Source organism: Papio anubis, chromosome 4, assembly GCF_008728515.1.
Source record: "Papio anubis isolate 15944 chromosome 4, Panubis1.0, whole genome shotgun sequence".
Taxonomy (NCBI): Eukaryota; Metazoa; Chordata; class Mammalia; order Primates; family Cercopithecidae; genus Papio; species Papio anubis.
Window position 1 is genome coordinate 139666774 of NC_044979.1, and position 16482 is coordinate 139683255.

Genomic DNA, 16482 nt, shown 5'->3' on the forward strand with positions numbered 1-16482 from the left:
CCACTCACTGTAACCTCCGCCTCCCGGGTTCAAGCGATTCTCCTGCCTCAGCCTCCTGAGGAGCTGGGGTTACAGGCGCCCACCACCACGCCCAGCTAATTTTGTATTTTTAGTAGAGATGGAGTGTCTCCATGTTGGCCAGGCTGGTCTCGAACTCCTGACCTCAGGTGATCCGCCTGTCTTGGCCTCGCAAAACTCTGGGATTATAGGCACACCCCACCGTGCCCGGCTAATTTTTCTGTATTTTTAGTAAAGACGGGGTTTCATGTATTGGCCAGGCTGGTCTTGAACTCCTGACTTCAGGTGATCCACCTGCCTCTTCTTTCTTGTTAAACGTTTTAAATCAGGCTTGCTGAGCTTGTGCACAAACGTGAAGGAAGCAAGCAAGGGAGGGAAGGGGGAGGAAGGAAGGAGGGAGAAAGGGGGCAGGGAGGGAGGAGGGGGAGAGAGGAGGGGGTGAATAGAGGAAGGGAAAAAGGGGAGGGGCGAGGGAGGAGGGGGTGAAGAGAGGAAGCGAAAAGGGAGGGAGGGAGGAGGGAGAGGAAGGAGGGAGGGAGGAGGGAGAGGAAGGATGGAGGAGGAGAGGTGGGGAAGGGAGGAGGGGGAGGGAGGGGGTAGGAAGGAGAGGGGGAGGAAAGAGGGAAGGGGGAGGGGGAGGAAAGAGGCAAGTGGGAAGGAGGAGGGGGAGAAAGGAGGGGGGAGGAACAGAGGGAAGGAGGGAGGGAGGAAGAGGAGGGAGGAAAGGAGGAGGAAGGGAGGGAAGAGGGAGAGGAGGGAAGGAGGAAGGAGAGGGAGAGAGGAAGGGAGGAGGACAAGGAAGAAAGGAGAGGGAGGGAGAGAGGGAAGCGGGAGGGGGAGGGAGAGAGGAAGGGCTGGAGGGACAAAGGGAGACAGGAGGGAAGAAGGAAGAGAGGGAGGGAAGAGGGAGGAAGGGAAAAAGGAAAGAAGGAAGGAAACTGCTATTAGTTAATTGATGCATGAAAATAAGCAGGAGTCCACATACTGTTATTAATGCAAAAAGGAAGATCAGACTCTGGCTTAAGAAAGATTTGAAATATACTTTTTTTTTTTTTGAGATGGAGTCTCGATCATTTTGCCCAGGCTGGAGTGCAATAGCACGATCTTGGCTCACTGCAGCCTCCACTTCCTGGGTTCAAGTGATTCTCCTGCTTCAGCCTGCCAATTAGCTGAGATTACAGGCGCCTGCCACCACGCCCGGCTAATTTTTGTATTTTAGTGGAGACGGGGCTTCACCATGTTGGTCAGGCTGGTCTTGAACTCCTGACCTCAGGTGATTTGACCACCTTGGCCTCCCAAAGTGCTGGAATTACAGGCGTGAGCCACTGCGCCTGGCTGAAATATACTCTTTACCGCTTTTTTGAGACTCAGGGAGTCTGGATTAGATGACAATGCTGAAGGGTTTACTTCTCTTAGGCCAAGGATTTGAGGAACAAGGTAAAGAAGGGAATGATTGGATGGTTAGGAGGAGGAAGTGTGGGAACACATTCTGAATGGTGTGTGGGGAGAGAGATTTACTGTTTATTTTTTAAAAATTGGCAAGACTGACAAGTTATTTCACTAGGTCAGTTCTCAAACTTTTTGGTCTGAGAACCCTTTTATACTCTTAAATTATGGAGGACTCCAAAGAGCTTTTATTTGGTTTGTATCTGTTGATATAAACATATTAGAAATTAGAATTGAGAAACATTTAAAGTTTGATTAGAAATAATAATATGTTAACCTAAACAGGTTTTTATGAAAAATACATTTTCCTAAACAAAAGAAAATTTAGCATGAAGAATGGTGGTGTTTTACATTTTTGCAAATCTCTTTCATGTCTGGCTTAATAGAAAACAACTGGGTTCTCATCAGTTTCTGCATTCAGTCTGTTGGGATATCTTGTTTTTGTAAAAGTACATGAGAAAATCAAGCTTAATACAGATAGGTAGTTGGAAAAGGGAGAGGACCCCCTAGGATTCTGGGACCATACTTGGAACTGCTGAGTTAGATGATTTCATCTCAAAATTTATGTGATGATTTTTAATGTTCTAAGTGAAATAAAACTGTTTTGAGATCCTCATTCACTTTCCCTTGGTTTCCTTTATTATTCCTAAGTTCTTTTTCCCTCCTTTTTTACCCTCATTTCGTATGTTGAGTGATGGGAATATGGTTTCTGGAACTGTACTGGTTCCTTTACATTCTTATTTAAAGCCTTTGCCCCTCTTATTAAAGCCTTCCCCCCAACCCCACATCCTGCCCCTCTTCATCTAAGGTAAGAAAAGAGAAATTAAAACCTCAAATTTTATTCCTGAGTCTACAGCCCCTAGTCATTTAGTAGCTGTACAGAAGAAAGTTAGTGGCATTTTATATATTTATTAACTGTCTATTTTTTTTTCCTCTCTCTCTGAACCAGCTTTCAGTATTTGTTATTGTGAAAGAAGTTAATTCACCTGAAACGGAGGAGGGGCAACCTGAGTTATCAGAAAGTGACTTCCTGGCCTTCCCTTCTTTATTGATCAGGTTAGAGCTTTTGTTTGAAAGCAGTGTTCATCACATGCACAGATTATACATATTATGTGATACTATACTATACATCACTGTTTACAGGTTTATTACATCTTACTAGCTCAACAGTGAACCACAATTCTATCTAGTTGGTTGGGGCTCCAGAAACATACTTTAGCCTAGGAAGATCTTTACAGGTTTAGATAAGGATTTGAACCTAAATACTGGAAATGTTTTGTATTTTTAGATTAGTCAAAATACTCTCTTTTAATTTTACTTAAAGAATTTAGGCTGGGCGCGGTGGCTCACGCCTGTAATCCCAGCACTTTGGGAGGCCGAGGCGGGCGGATCACAAGGTCAGGAGTTCGAGACCACGGTGAAACCCCGTCTCTACTAAAAATACAAAAAAATTAGCCGGGCGCAGTGGCGGGCGCCTGTAGTCCCAGCTACTTGGGAGGCTGAGGCAGGAGAATGGCAGGAACCCGGGAGGCGGAGCTTGCAGTGAGCCGAGATCGCGCCACTGCACTCCAGCCAGGGGAACAGAGCGAGACTCCGTCTCAAAAAAAAAAAAAAAAAAAAAAAAAAAAAAAAAAAAAAAAAGAATTTAGGCTGGGCACTGTGCCTCACGCCTGTAATCCCAGCATTTTGGGAGGCCAAAGCAGGCAGATCACGAGGTCAGAAGATTGAGACCATCCTGGCCAACATGGTGAAACCCCGTCTCTACTAAAAATACAAAAATTAGCTGGGGGTGGTGGCGCACTCCTGTAATCCCAGCTACTCAGGAGGCTGAGGCAGGAGAGTCACTTGAACCCAGGAGGTAGAGGTTTAAGTGAGCGAAGATTGTGCCACTGCACTCCAGCCTGGCGACAGAGCAAGACTTGTCTTTCGAAAAAAAAAAAAAAAATTAAAATATTTTTTGAAGTGGTAACATTTGTGTGTTTTAAAATGCCAAAGATATACGAGGGAGTATACCAAAAGCTTCCTTTCACTGTCATCTACCCAGTTCTACTCCCCAGAGGCATTTTGATCCATTTTTTTTCTCTTCCAGAGAAAATTTATGATTTTCTCTATTATACTAGACATATGTTTTTAAAACTAAATATTGTCATCTGAAACACACTGATTTTCACTCTGCTTTTCTCACTTAGCATAGCCCTTGTAACTTAGACTGAGACTTCTTATGATCTTTTTTGGAATTTTAAAGTCTGAGAAAGATATATTTGTCATTTGTGATCAAATTAATATTCTTTTTACAGCCTAATTTTATCCAGTCTTTTTTTTTTTTTTTTTTTTTGAGACGGAGTTTTGCTCTTGTTGCCCAGGCTGGAGTGCAATGGCGCGATCTTGGCTCACTGCAACCTCCGCCTCCTGGGTGCAAGCAATTTTCCTGCCTCAGCCTCCTGAGTAGCTGGGATTACCGGCGCCTGCCACCACGCCCGGCTAATTTTTTGTATTTTTAGTAGAGATGGGGTTTTGCCATGTTGACCAGGCTAGTGTTGAACTCCTGACCTCAGGTGATCCACTCGCTTCAGCCTCCCAAAGTGCTGGGATTACAGGTGTGAGCCACCATGCCTGGCCAATTTTATCCAGTCATTACCTTCTATTTAGGATTATAATAAAGGAGATTAATTTGCTTGAGTGTTTCTCCCCAAAATTCCAACTTGCCTTTTTTTCTGGAGCAAATATGTTTTGGGATTGATGATGATGAGTTAAAATGGAATCAGCAAGAAAATGTGCCCTTTAATATAAAGGAAACATAGTTGCTTTAGAATAGCATGTCTGAATTATTCACATTTATAGAGTGAGGAAAGGAACAGAAAAATGTTAAAGGGTATTCACATTCACAGCCATGCTGTGGCCACACTGTCAAAACCTCAGTACCCTTTAAGTTTATCTTATGGTCTAGAGAGAGGAACCCTACACCTTGAACAAGTTTGGCCATTTAAGGTCTTAAAATTTTCTGATCCTTTAAAGGGAAGTGTATGTGAACCAAATGATCCATTTTATGCTGCTTTTGGATCTCTTTATAGTGGGGATCACAGATTTAGAACAATGAGTTTCAGTTGTAGGACTTTCAAACTGCTCAAAACCAACAGAAACAAGATCACTGAGTAGAATAGATATGTTATTAGTAGAATTGAGAGGCAAAAGTCCTGGGTTCATCTAAGCTCAACAATACATTAACACTGAGTCTTTGGGCAAACCACTTAACCTCTGTTAGCATGCTTTTTTCCATCTGTAGAAAGGGGAGTTGGGGCTTTATTATCCCTAAAGGTTTTCCCAGAGCTAGAATGCTTTTTATAATGGTTATAAAAGTAAGAATGACATATATCCCCTAAGTCTAAAGAAAACTGGGTAAAGGGCTATAAGAGGTTAAAGTTAATAAAATAAAAGACAGTTTTCTTCAGAAAGCTGGGTGGGACACAGAATACTACAAAGCCATGTAAAAGAACAAGATCATATCCTTTGCAGCAACATGGATGGAGCTGGAGGCCGTTATCCTAAGTGAATTAATACAGGAACAGAAAACCAAATACTGTATATTCTCACTTATAAAGTAGGAGCTCAACATTACATACACATAGACACAAAGAAGGGAACAATAGACAATGGAGCCTACTTGAGGGTGGAGAGTGGGAGGAGGGTAAGGACTGAAAAACTACCTATTGGGTACTATACTCATTACTTGTGAAACAAAATTATCTGTACACTAAATCCCATGACATGCAGTTTACCCATGTAACAAACCTGCACATGTACCCCTTGAATGTAAAATAAGGGTTGGAACGTAAAAAAGGTTGGAAAGAAAACATGAAAATAAAGCTGTGTGGAAATAATATCAGTAGTGGGAAAGTATAAATTGGAAAATAAAAATATTGGAATGTCCCCAGATGAGTCTTGGCACACTGGTGGGTCACAAATAGCTTGTAGCTGTGTAGATACTAATTTCTTCTTCAGCCTTTGGTGTGACTCTTCAGTTGCCTGTGGCTGTGAGCAGCCTGGTCCTTTTACCCCCAAAGTACCTGGAAATGTCATTTTCTGTGTGTTTCAGTATATGCTATTAATGTATGTTTTCTGTGTGTGCTGTGATGGCAAAATGGTGGTGAAGCACTGAATTAGACTGTTAGGATGTCACATAGCAGTTATTAGCACAAACTTTGAAATCAGACAGGTTCTAATCCTGATTTTACTACTTATCAGTGACTTAGTATATTTAAATCCCTGTAAGCCTGAATTTCCCCCAAGTGTAAATGTTACCCATCTCATAGATCTGTTGTGAGAATTAAATGGAATGCTACATAAGAGGTAAAGAATATAGTCAGTGCTCAGTAAGTGTTAGCCATTACCATTAGTTACAGTGTCAGTAGTAATCAAGAAACACATTGATGTCAGTCCGTGTGGAGTGGCTCACACCTGTAATCCCAGCACTTTGGGAGGCTGAGGTGGGCAGATCACCTGAGGTGGGGAGTTCAAAACTAGTTTGACCAATATGGAGAAACCCCGCCTCTACTAAAAATACAAAATTAGTCGGGGATGGTGGCGTATACCTGTAATCCCAGCTACTGGGGAGGCTGAGGCAGGAGAATTGCTTGAACCTGGGAGGCAGAGCTTGCGGTGAGCCGAGGTCGTGCCATTATACTCCAGCCTGGGCAACAAGAGCAAAATTCCTTCTCAAAAAAAAAAAAAGAAAGAAAAAGGAAAACAAACACATTGATGTCGTGTCGTGTGGAACATCTGTGAGTAGATTGCTGAAGATGAACTATGAATATCAAAGAAGGCACTAATTTAATTTCTCATTATTAGGTGCTAAGGTAGAATAAGGAAGAAGATATTATCTGGGAACCTGTGCTGGTTATCAAATACTTCTGAGCTATGATTAGAGATTGGTAGAATCTAGTACATTGGAAAATTGAGATTGGACTGAGGATCTAAGAAAGGGAAAATAAACATTATAATGATGTTAAAAGTGGGGCTTCTCTATGCACAGAGACCTCTGAGGTCAGAGAATTACCAAATTATGTGTGTGGTCTTAAGTGTTTAGGAGAGGTTTATGAAATGAGGCTATCCCTCTGAAGAAAACTCTCTTTTCTTATTCATACCCTATCATCACTGCTCTACTACTACCTGTACTTCTGGTACTACTACCATTTCTGCTGCCTGCCTTATGTTGGACATGGTTCTAGGCACATAATACACTAAGGATTGCTGCTAATATTTATTTGTTATTTAAATTTTTGAGTCAGGGTCTTACTCTGTCACCCAGGCTGGGGTGCAGGGGCACAATTTTGGCTCAATGCAGTCTCCACCTCCTGGGCTGAAGTGATCCTCCCACCTCAGCCTCCAGAGTAGCTGGGACTACAAGCCCATGCCACTACACTGGCTGATTTGTTTTATTTGTTGTGGAAACAGAGTTTTGCCGTGTTGTCCAGGCTGGTCTTGAACTCCCAGGCTGAACTGATCTGCCTGCCACGGCCTCCTAAAGTGCCAGGATTACAGGTGTGAGCCACCATACCCAGCCCTGATTGTTGCCAATCTTTAAAACAGTAACTCTCATTATTCCCTGGCGTGTAACTGGCACCACAGAGGCATGTAATTGGCACCACAGAGGAGGTCAAGAATGCAGAAACATAGTTCAGAGGTCTGAAACAAAGAGTTCCTGAACCCAGGAAGACAGAAGGTTTAAAATATTGTTTAATCAGAGTCATAGCAGTTAATTTCTTTTTTCTAACAGAGGCACACAAAGTGTAGTTTCTAAGCTGAATGATGACAACATTGCAGAATAAAGAAGGTGAGTCAAGAGTGAGGGAGGTTCACTTTGTACATCTCTCTCATTTTTCTCCTTTTGGACATCCTTTCCACCAAAGGCTGGTTCAGGTCCCTATATTCTGTGCCCACTCTGGTCAAATTACTGCTCTGGTCAAACAAAACAAGATGCTTTGAGTGAAATAAATGTGACTTAAAAACAGTCCTGCTCGAGGAACATATGAACTTGGGGAGAGAAAAGGCATTTACCTATTATAAAGTTGAATGTGGTAAATGCCACCAGTTTTGTGCAGAGTATTAAGGAAGCTCAGAAGAAAGATATACCTGGGAGGATCATTATAATTTTTATTGAGGAGGTGGCATAAGAGCTGTGAATAATTTATAGATTTTGACTAGTTTTTTAAAAATTGCTCTAATTTTCCATAACATTTTATTTAAAGTAAAAATGAGCAAATTATACAGTTTCACGTTTGGATAATTCAGCTTCCTGCATGTTTATATTTATCACCTTTGACTTAGTGGTTCCCAAACCTGGCAGTGTATCAGAATCAACTAGCCTTGTAAAATTAAAGATTGCTAGGCCTCTCACGTCAAACTACCTTGTCAGCATCTCAGGGCTGGGGAGTGAGAGACCCAGGAATCTGAATTTGTTAAAAGCTCTCTCCATATCATTCTGTTATGGCCAAAGGGCAATGTTTGGCAATCTCTGTTAGACTGTATGTTTCATAAATTCCACGTGATCACATTTCTTTCAGAATGTGGAAAGGGACCAAAGAGAATCTTTGCCCCACCTGCACAAAAATCTTACATCCTGTTACCTTGTAGTCCTAACTCCCCCAAGGAGGAGACCCTGGGGATCAGTTCCCCAGAGACAGAGGCCAGCATAAGCCTGCCAAAGGCCAGTTTAAAAAAGGAAGAGGAAAAAGCAACCACAAAGAATGGTCCAAGCAGGGGCCAGGAGAAAAAAAGAAAGGCACAAAACAACAAGCAAGCAGAGAAGAAAGAAAAGGTACCAGTCATATTGGTGGGCTCTGGTAGGATATCTCCTCATACCTTGCCCCTGGCTAAGGCTAGACAGACAGTCTTTTCACGTTGGGGAAATTCACCCTAGAGTTTCAGGTTTGTATTCCTTTTTGGGAGCTTCCATTTTTCTTTTTTTTCCTCAAAGAGGTCAAAAATGTTTTGATGGAAGAATTGAGCAGGAAATAATAGGATGAGGTGGGTTAGAGGTGGGGGTAGAAGTGGACAGAGACATTATACCCTTTTGTCTTTCCTTTGACTCCTTTATTCCCAGGAGATCTGGGATAGAGTTCATGGCCTGCTTAGGTATGCTGACTGCATGCCTTCCATCTTGTAAACTTACTGCCTCATCCATCTAAAGGAGGCTTCCCTGACTGTTCAGGGGGAAAAACTATGGAAAAGTAAGTCGTTTTCCTCCCCTACCCTTGTCTCTGCAGGAAAAATCAAGTCTTACCCCTGCAGAATTTGAGGAGATTGTCCAGATTGTGCTGCAGAAGTCCCTTCAGGAGTGCTTGGGTATGGCATGTAGTAAGAGAAAAAGGGTTTCAGTTAGGCAGAGTGACTATTACCTGAGAGGGACAGTTAAGTCTGACAGCTTCTCTCTTCCTCTCCCATCTTCTAAATAAGGTAATATTAGATAAGACTTCAATATATTTTAAAAATACTTCATCACTTATCAACAGGACTATAGCTAAACTACCTTAAAGGGTACGTATTTTTAGAAAAAGTAGATTACATTTACTTCAGAATTTATATATAGTCTTACCTAAATTTTTAAGCCATGGGATTTTTGTTGTTACTTATTTACTTATTATTATTTTTTTTGAGATGGAATCTTGTTCTGTCACCCAGGCTGGGGGGCAGTGATGTGATCTCGGCTCACTGCAGCCTCTGCCTCCCAGGTTCAAGTGATTCTCCTGCCTCAGCCTCCCAAGTAGCTGGGATTACAGGCACCCACCACCATGCCTGGCTAATTTTTGTATTTTTAGTAGAGGCAAGGTTTCACCAGGCTGACCAGGCTGGTCTCGAACTCCTGACCTCAAGTGATCTCCTGCCTTAGCCTCTCAGTGCTGGGATTACATGTGTAAGCCACTGCACCCAGCCTGTTGTTTTAATTTTTATTTTTTGTAGAGATGAGGTGTTGCTATGTTGCCCAGGCTGGTCTTGAACTCATGGCTGCAAACAATTCTCCCATTTCAGCCTCCCAAAGTGCTGGGATTGTAGATGTGAGCTACAGTGCTTGGCCCTAAATTTTTAAAATGCAGTTAAAATGTATTTCTATGTAATTACAAACTACTTAGAAAAGATAAAATTGTTTTCCCTAGATTTGAAAAACTTAGGGTACATATCCTTGCAAATTTCAGTTTCTAATACCGATTTTGCATGTGGTTAGGGATTTAGCTTTTAGAATAAAGAACACGGTGAGGGAGGCCAGGTGTGGTGGCTTATGCCTGTAATCCCAGCACTTTGGGAGGCCAAGGCGGATGGATCACTTAGATCAGGAGTTTGAGACCAGCCTGCCCAACATGGTGAAACCCCATCTCTACTAAAAATATAAAAACTTAGCCAGGCGTGGTGGCATGTGCCTCTAGTCCCAGTGGAAGTTGCAGTGAGCTGAGATTGCGCCACTTCAGCCTGGGCGACAGAGCAAGACTCTGTCTCAAAAAAAAAAAAAAAAAAAAAAACCTCTATGAAGGCTTCTCCATAAATTCGTGAGGCTAAAGAGAACAGTCTGACATTTCAGCCATTCTTAGGTATACTTCTATTCCTAGGAGTTTGAGCCACAAATGATATAAAATGCAGTATATATATATATATATATATTTTTTTTTTTTTTCTTAGAGTCTTGCTCTGTTGCCCAGGCTGGAGTGCAGTGGTGTAATCTTGACTCACTGTAACTTCCGCCTCCCAGGTTCAAGAAATTCTCCTGCCTCAGCCTCCCGAGAAGCTGGGACTACAGGTGCATGCCACCATGCCTGAGAAATTTTTTGAATTTTAGTAGAGACAGGGTTTTACCATGTTGCCCAGGCTTGTCTTGAACTCCTGAGCTTTGGCATTCCACCCACCTCAGCCTCCCAAAGTGCTAGGATTACAGGCGTGAGGCACTGTGCTTGGCCTATAATTTTTTTATGTACACAAAATTATCATTACCTGGCCATCCTGGAATAAGGCAAATCAATCTGGAAAGGCTTGCAGAAAGATACATATTTGCAGTTTTTCCTGAAAATTTAAATATTTAAAGTTCTATGATATGACAAGAGGCCAAAGGTAGGCTCTTTCAGATGACAGGGAGAAGACACTTTAGAGAAAATGTTAGGGCATAATAGAGTGGCTTTTTTGTTTTTTTGCTTCTCTGCTTATAGTATTTTGTTTTGGGAGGGATGGGATCTGGCCTTGATTTTGCAGAGACTTCCTGTGCCCAGCCCATAGTATCCAACCAATCAGCCAAGGAGCCAGGAATTACTGCTTCTGCTACTGATACTGATAATGCTAATGGGTAAGTTTATTTTGGTGGGGCAAGTTGAACACAGAATGGACTACACATTGGTAAATCATGGTCAGTAAGTCTATCTGTCTGTCCGTTTGTCTGTCTGTCTGGTCATTTATCATATTTCTATAGATTTCTCGCAGCTCAGGAAAGATACCTGTTTGAGTTGGGAAAAACAGGCAAGTAGATGGATGAAATGACCTCAAGAGGCCTTAGAAAGCTTAGGATTCATCTGTCTTCCTTTTACTCTTGGGTTTTTTCAAAAGAAGGTTCTGCAATTGTTCTATGTTTACCTTTCATTAAAATAAAACCTCATTTTCAGAGAGGAGGTACCACATACTCAAGAGATTTCAGTGTCTTGGGAAGGTGAAGCTGCCCCTGAGATAAGAACGTCTAAGCTAGGCCAGCCAGATCCTGTACCCTCTAAGAAGAAATCCAATAGACTCACCTTAAGCAGAAGAAAGAAGGAAGCTCGTAAGTACAGTCAGATATACTTTGAAACCTGGCTCAAGTACTTGCTCTAGAAATTAGGGAATGGGACCATGGGCAGGCTGAGAATTTTCAGCCCAAGACTTGAGACTATTAGGCTGTGATTCTTCTTCCTTCTTTCACTGACCTTTACTATCTACAAAGATTGTCTTCTTCATCTCCCCACCCCACGTTTTCTTTTTTCTTCCCAGAAGATGAGAAGGTGGAGAAAACTCAAGGTGGACATGAGCACAGACAGGAAGACCAACTAAAGGAGACAGTTCAGGATCATTCTCAGATCAGGGACCTGCAAAAAGGAGAGATAAGTGGTTTTGGTGAGTTCAGTTGGTTTGGCAAACCTGTTTGGCCTGAAAATTTGAGATAGAGCAGAGAGGCAGGGTTAGGATGTTAGAGGAAACTCTGCAAAGAATATAGTTAATCTCTCACAGCTACTTGTTGCGGAATATGCTGCTGAGAGAATGATTTCATTCATTCAGTCATTTATTCACATAATCCATAGTTACTGGGTGCCTACTATGTACAAAGCATTTTAGATGTTTCCCAGGAGGAAAATGAAGATGTGGTAAGAAAGGTAATAGAAAAATCAGGAGTGGTATTATAGATGCCAGGGGAGGAGAGAATTTAAAGAAAGAGGGGTGCTCAACCATGTCAAATGCCATTGTAAAGAAGTCAAAGAGGATAAACATAAGCTCAAGCATATCGCAATTAGGAGGCCGTTAGGGGTTTGGTTACAGCTACCGAAAGGGTTGGTAAGTTTGAATGGCAGCTTATAGCCGGTTGAAGAGTAAACACTTTTTCAATTAGTTTAGATATGGAAAGTAAGAGGGAGAAAATGGTAGATAAAAAGGAATGGAGGCTGGGCGTGGTGGCTCATGCTTGTAATCCCAGCTCTGTGGGATGCCGAGGTGGGTGGATCACAAGGTTAGGAGTTCAAGACCAGCCTGATCAATGTGGTGAAATGCCATCTCTACTAAAAGTACAAAAATTAGCCGTGTGTGGTGGCGTGTGCCTGTAGTCTCAGCTACTTGGAGGCTGAGGCAGGAGAATCGCTTGAACCTGGGAGACGGAGCTTGCAGCGGGCCAAGATCGTGCCACTGTACCCTAGCCTGGGCAACAAAGTGAGACTCTGTCTCAAAAACAAAAACAAACAACAAAAAAAGGAATGGGTACAGAGTTGAGGGAGGGGTTTTTTGTTTTGTTTCGTTTTGAGATGGAGTCTTGCTCTGTCACCAGGCTGGAGTGCGGTGGCACGATCTCCGCTCACTTCAACCTCCACCCCCTGAGTTCAAGTGATTCTCCTGCCTCAACCTCTCGAGTAGCTGGGACTACAGGCACGTGCCACCATGCCCAGCTAATTTTTGTATTTTTAGTAGAGATGGGGTTTCACCGTGTTGGCCAGGATAGTCTCAATCTCTTGACCTTGTGATCTGCCTGCTTCGGCCTTCCAAAGTGTTGGGATTACAGGTGTAAGCCACCATGCCCGGCCTGATAATGGTAAATTTTATGACAAGAAATAAAATAGATCATACAATATACTAGTGTGTCCAAAAATTCAAAAATACTAAGGCAGGAGGATCACTTGAGACCAGGAGTTTGAGACCAGCTTGGGCAACACAGCGAGACCCTCATATCTACAAGAAAAAAAAATTAGCTGGGTGTGGTGGTAGTGCCTGTAGTCCTAGCTTTCAAGAGGCTGAGGTCAGAGGATCTCTTGATCCCGGGAATTGGAGGCTGCAGTAAGCAATGATCGTGCCACTGCACTCCAGCCTTGGTGATAGAGCAAGACCCTATTTCTAAAAAACTAAATAAATAGACGACAGTCTAAACACACTTGTACCAAACAAAAACAAAACTTCAAAACATAATGCAGCCGGGCGCGGTGGCTCAAGCCTGTAATCCCAGCACTTTGGGAGGCCGAGACAGGCGGATCACGAGGTCAGGAGATCGAGACCATCCTGGCTAACACAGTGAAACCCCATCTCTACTAAAAATACAAAAACTTAGCCGGGCGAGGTGGCAGGCGCCTGTAGTCCCAGCTACTCAGGAGGCTGAGGCAGGAGAATGGCATGAACCCGGGAGGCGGAGCTTGCAGTGAGCTGAGATCCGGCCACTGCACTCCAGCCTGGGTGACAGAGCGAGACTCCGTCTCAAAAAAAAAAAAAAAAAAACATAATGCAAAAAGACAGAACAAGTTCCAAGTTTAAGAAACAGTGGAATAAAAAGTTACCTAGTGTCTAATCTGTATGTGTACATATATGTGGTTTTGGTTGTGGAAGCATAATATAATTTGGACATACTTGGAAGAAAACTCCAAGACTATGCAGGCACCAAAAAAGGTAGTTCAGGTTAATAAACCATTCCTCTTGTTATAATGACATAGTAACATAAGGCACTGAGGTATAAGTCTAATTTGAACAACCAGGTGGCCTGGAGTTCAGACTACCCGAAGGGAGTTTCTAGATAGAGTCAAAAAGGAAGCTAAAAGGTTTTTTCTTTTGGTTTTATGTGTCTATATAAACTCAGATGTGCTTGTTGAGAACTTTAGGGAGACTGCAGACCCCACTGACCTGATCTCTGGTTAGTTCAAATAAATTGGTGTCATTAGAGTTGTGTTGCTCTGTCTCCTGTACTTCTCAGAATTACTGCAAGGGGCCTGGCACAGTGGCTCACGCCTGTAATCTTAGCACTTTGGGAGGATGAGGCAGGAGGCTTGCTTGAGTCCAGGATTCAAGACTATCCTGGGTAACATAGTGAGACCCCTGTCTCTATAAAAAAGAAAAAAAAAAGTGAATTTATATTAAAAAAGAAATGGAAAAAAAGAATTACTGCATGGACTAGATCTTAGGCTGGCAGATGGGGGTTCACCCTCTAGGTGGTGCTTGTGAGTTGAATTGTGATTGTAGTGGATTTATCAGCCTCCTGCTATAAATAAACCATTCTTCCTGTTTCTTACAGTTGCCAAGGAGAGGTGAGTGCTCCTGAAGTAGGAAGGATTATTTAATGAATACAATTTGCATTAAGTACTTAAGTACAGGGAAGGAAAAGAGCAGTGTCTCATGAGAGGAAGTAAGATTGGGCTGGTCAGGGAGTACATTTCTAAGGAAACAGTATTTCAGCTAAAACCTGAAGCCAGAGTAGAAGTTATCCAAGTGAAGAAAGAGTTTTAGGTAGGGTGAAGTGTGGCATGTTCCAGATACTAAAAGAAAGCCAGTGTGATTGCGGAGCTTAGAGAGCAAGGGGAGGCAAGTTGGGAAAGTGGCTCTGGATGACTGGAAAGAGGGAGGCAGTGGCTAGGTCAAAGACCATGTACAGAGTGAACATTTTATCCTAAGTGCAGGGGGAAGCCACTGGTGGGTTTTAACCAGGGAAGTGACATCTTTAATGTTTTAAAAGGATCCTTTGGTGATTAATTGGAGATGGAGTATGGGGAGAAGACAGGAATAGGGGAGGAGGAATATGGGGAGAAGACAGTTAAGATGTTAGTACGAGGATTAGGTATTAGGCTTTGATTAGGATGATGGCTGAGTATAGTGGTTTACATCTGTAATCCCAGCACTTTGGGAGGCAGAGGCAGGAAGATCACTTGAGCCCAGGAATTTGAGGTTGCAGTGAGCTATGTTCATATCACGTCACTCCAGCCTGGGTAACAGAGCAAGACCCTGTCTCAAAAAAATATATTTAAAAAATAAGATAAAAATAAAAAATAAAATGGATTAGGATGATGAAAGTAGAGAAAGAGAAAAGTGGATGGTCTTAAGGTATGTTTTGGAGGTAAAATTGTTACAAGTTGGTAATGAATTGGATACTGGAAGGTTGGAGCAGGAGAGGGTATGTCAAGGATGATTGGTTTCTGGCTTGAACAGTTACGTGAAGGGAGATGGGAAAGAGTGGAGGAAGAAAAAGTTTGTGGGATAAAATTAAGCATTCAGGTTTGGGTACATTTAGGTTTGAGATCCTTGTGAGACATCCAAATAGAGGTATCAAAGAGCAAGGTGGCTTAGGAATCTGGAACTCAGAACAGAGGCTGTAAGTAGACAGCTGTGTTCTGTCAGGTATGAAAATGGATTTCAAAGCCGTGGGAATGGGTGAGTTTGCCTCAGGAGAAAGTGTATCATGGGGAGAGAAGGCCCATGATTGGGCTTTGGGACCCCTGACATTTAGAGATTGAAGAACAAGGAGAACCCAGCAAAGAAGACTGCGGGGGAAGTTGCTAGTAAAATTGAGGGGAGGGGGACAGGGGAATGAGACATCACAGAACCCAGGAAACTAGTGTTTCAGGAATGAGTGGTCAAGTGAAATCCTCTTAACATGTGTCTGTGACATCAGTCTTCATTATCATAGAGCCACATCTGGGCATCAAACACAGTTTTCCAGAGCACATTATCTCTCCTTTAGGTTACTTGAAACTTTTTAAAAAAGTACAATGTTCTTGTCAAAAATATCATTCCAAGCCATAAATTTCCAGTTCCATATCATTATAGCGATTTTTTCCTACTCATTTTCTTGTAAGTACTCATTGCTTTCACAGCTAACAATTTGTGTTATTGATCTGCATTAATTTATTTGACTCCTGGCCTCTCCTCCTACTCTATTTTTCTAGTCTTGCTAGGTCACCTCTGTAAACATCCAAAACTACTATTGGCAACTGTCATTTCAGACTAACATATTAGTCCCAACCAGTACTTTGTTCTTTAAGATAAGGTAATTAAGGCCAGGCACAGTGGCTCACCCCTGTAATCCTAGCATTTTGGCAGGCTGAGGAGGGTGGATCGCTTGAGCCCAGGAGTTCAAGACCAACCTGGGCAACATGGCAAAACCCTGCCTCTACCAATAAATACAAAAAATTTTCTGGGTGTAGTAGTGCGTGCCTGTAGTCCCAGCTACTTGGGAGGCTGAAGTAGGAGGATTGCTTGAACTTGGGAAGTGGAGGCTGCAGTGACCCAAGATTGTGCCACTGCACTTCAGCCTGGGCAACAGAGCGAGACTGTGTTTCAAAAAAAAAAAAAAAAAAGTAATTGCGCAAGTGATCTCTTATATTGTGATATTTTGAAAGGACCCAAATACAAGTCACCTTCTTTTCTGAGGGATGATTCTGGAGGGATGGGATTTGGAGCCATCCCTTATGATCAGGTATTTAAGGTAAAATTTGGCAGTGGGAGACAGTGAACTTACTAGAGAAATATGTTGGTTGATAATGTTAAATAGTGAATATTTAG

General features: G+C 42.5%; 1 protein-coding gene across 12 annotated transcripts in view; it reads left to right on the forward strand.

Annotated features, from left to right (window-relative positions):
• ZCWPW1 (zinc finger CW-type and PWWP domain containing 1) overlaps positions 1-16482 on the forward strand; it is a 28941-nt gene that overhangs the window by 982 nt on the left and 11477 nt on the right. For 4 of the 12 annotated variants that reach the window (XM_017956601.3, XM_017956606.3, XM_017956600.3 and 1 more), the window contains exons 2-7: positions 2414-2520; positions 7238-8278; positions 8727-8805; positions 10669-10786; positions 11100-11251; positions 11458-11580. In XM_017956601.3, coding sequence (XP_017812090.3) covers positions 7988-8278; positions 8727-8805; positions 10669-10786; positions 11100-11251; positions 11458-11580 — 763 coding nt within the window. In that variant the 5' untranslated portion in view covers positions 2414-2520; positions 7238-7987. Of the gene's footprint in view, positions 1-1289; positions 1456-2413; positions 2521-7237; positions 8279-8726; positions 8806-10668; positions 10787-11099; positions 11252-11457; positions 11581-16482 lie in introns of those variants that run through there. The other 8 variants (XM_009202702.4, XM_017956604.3, XM_017956605.3 and 5 more) reach the window with 7 other exon arrangements.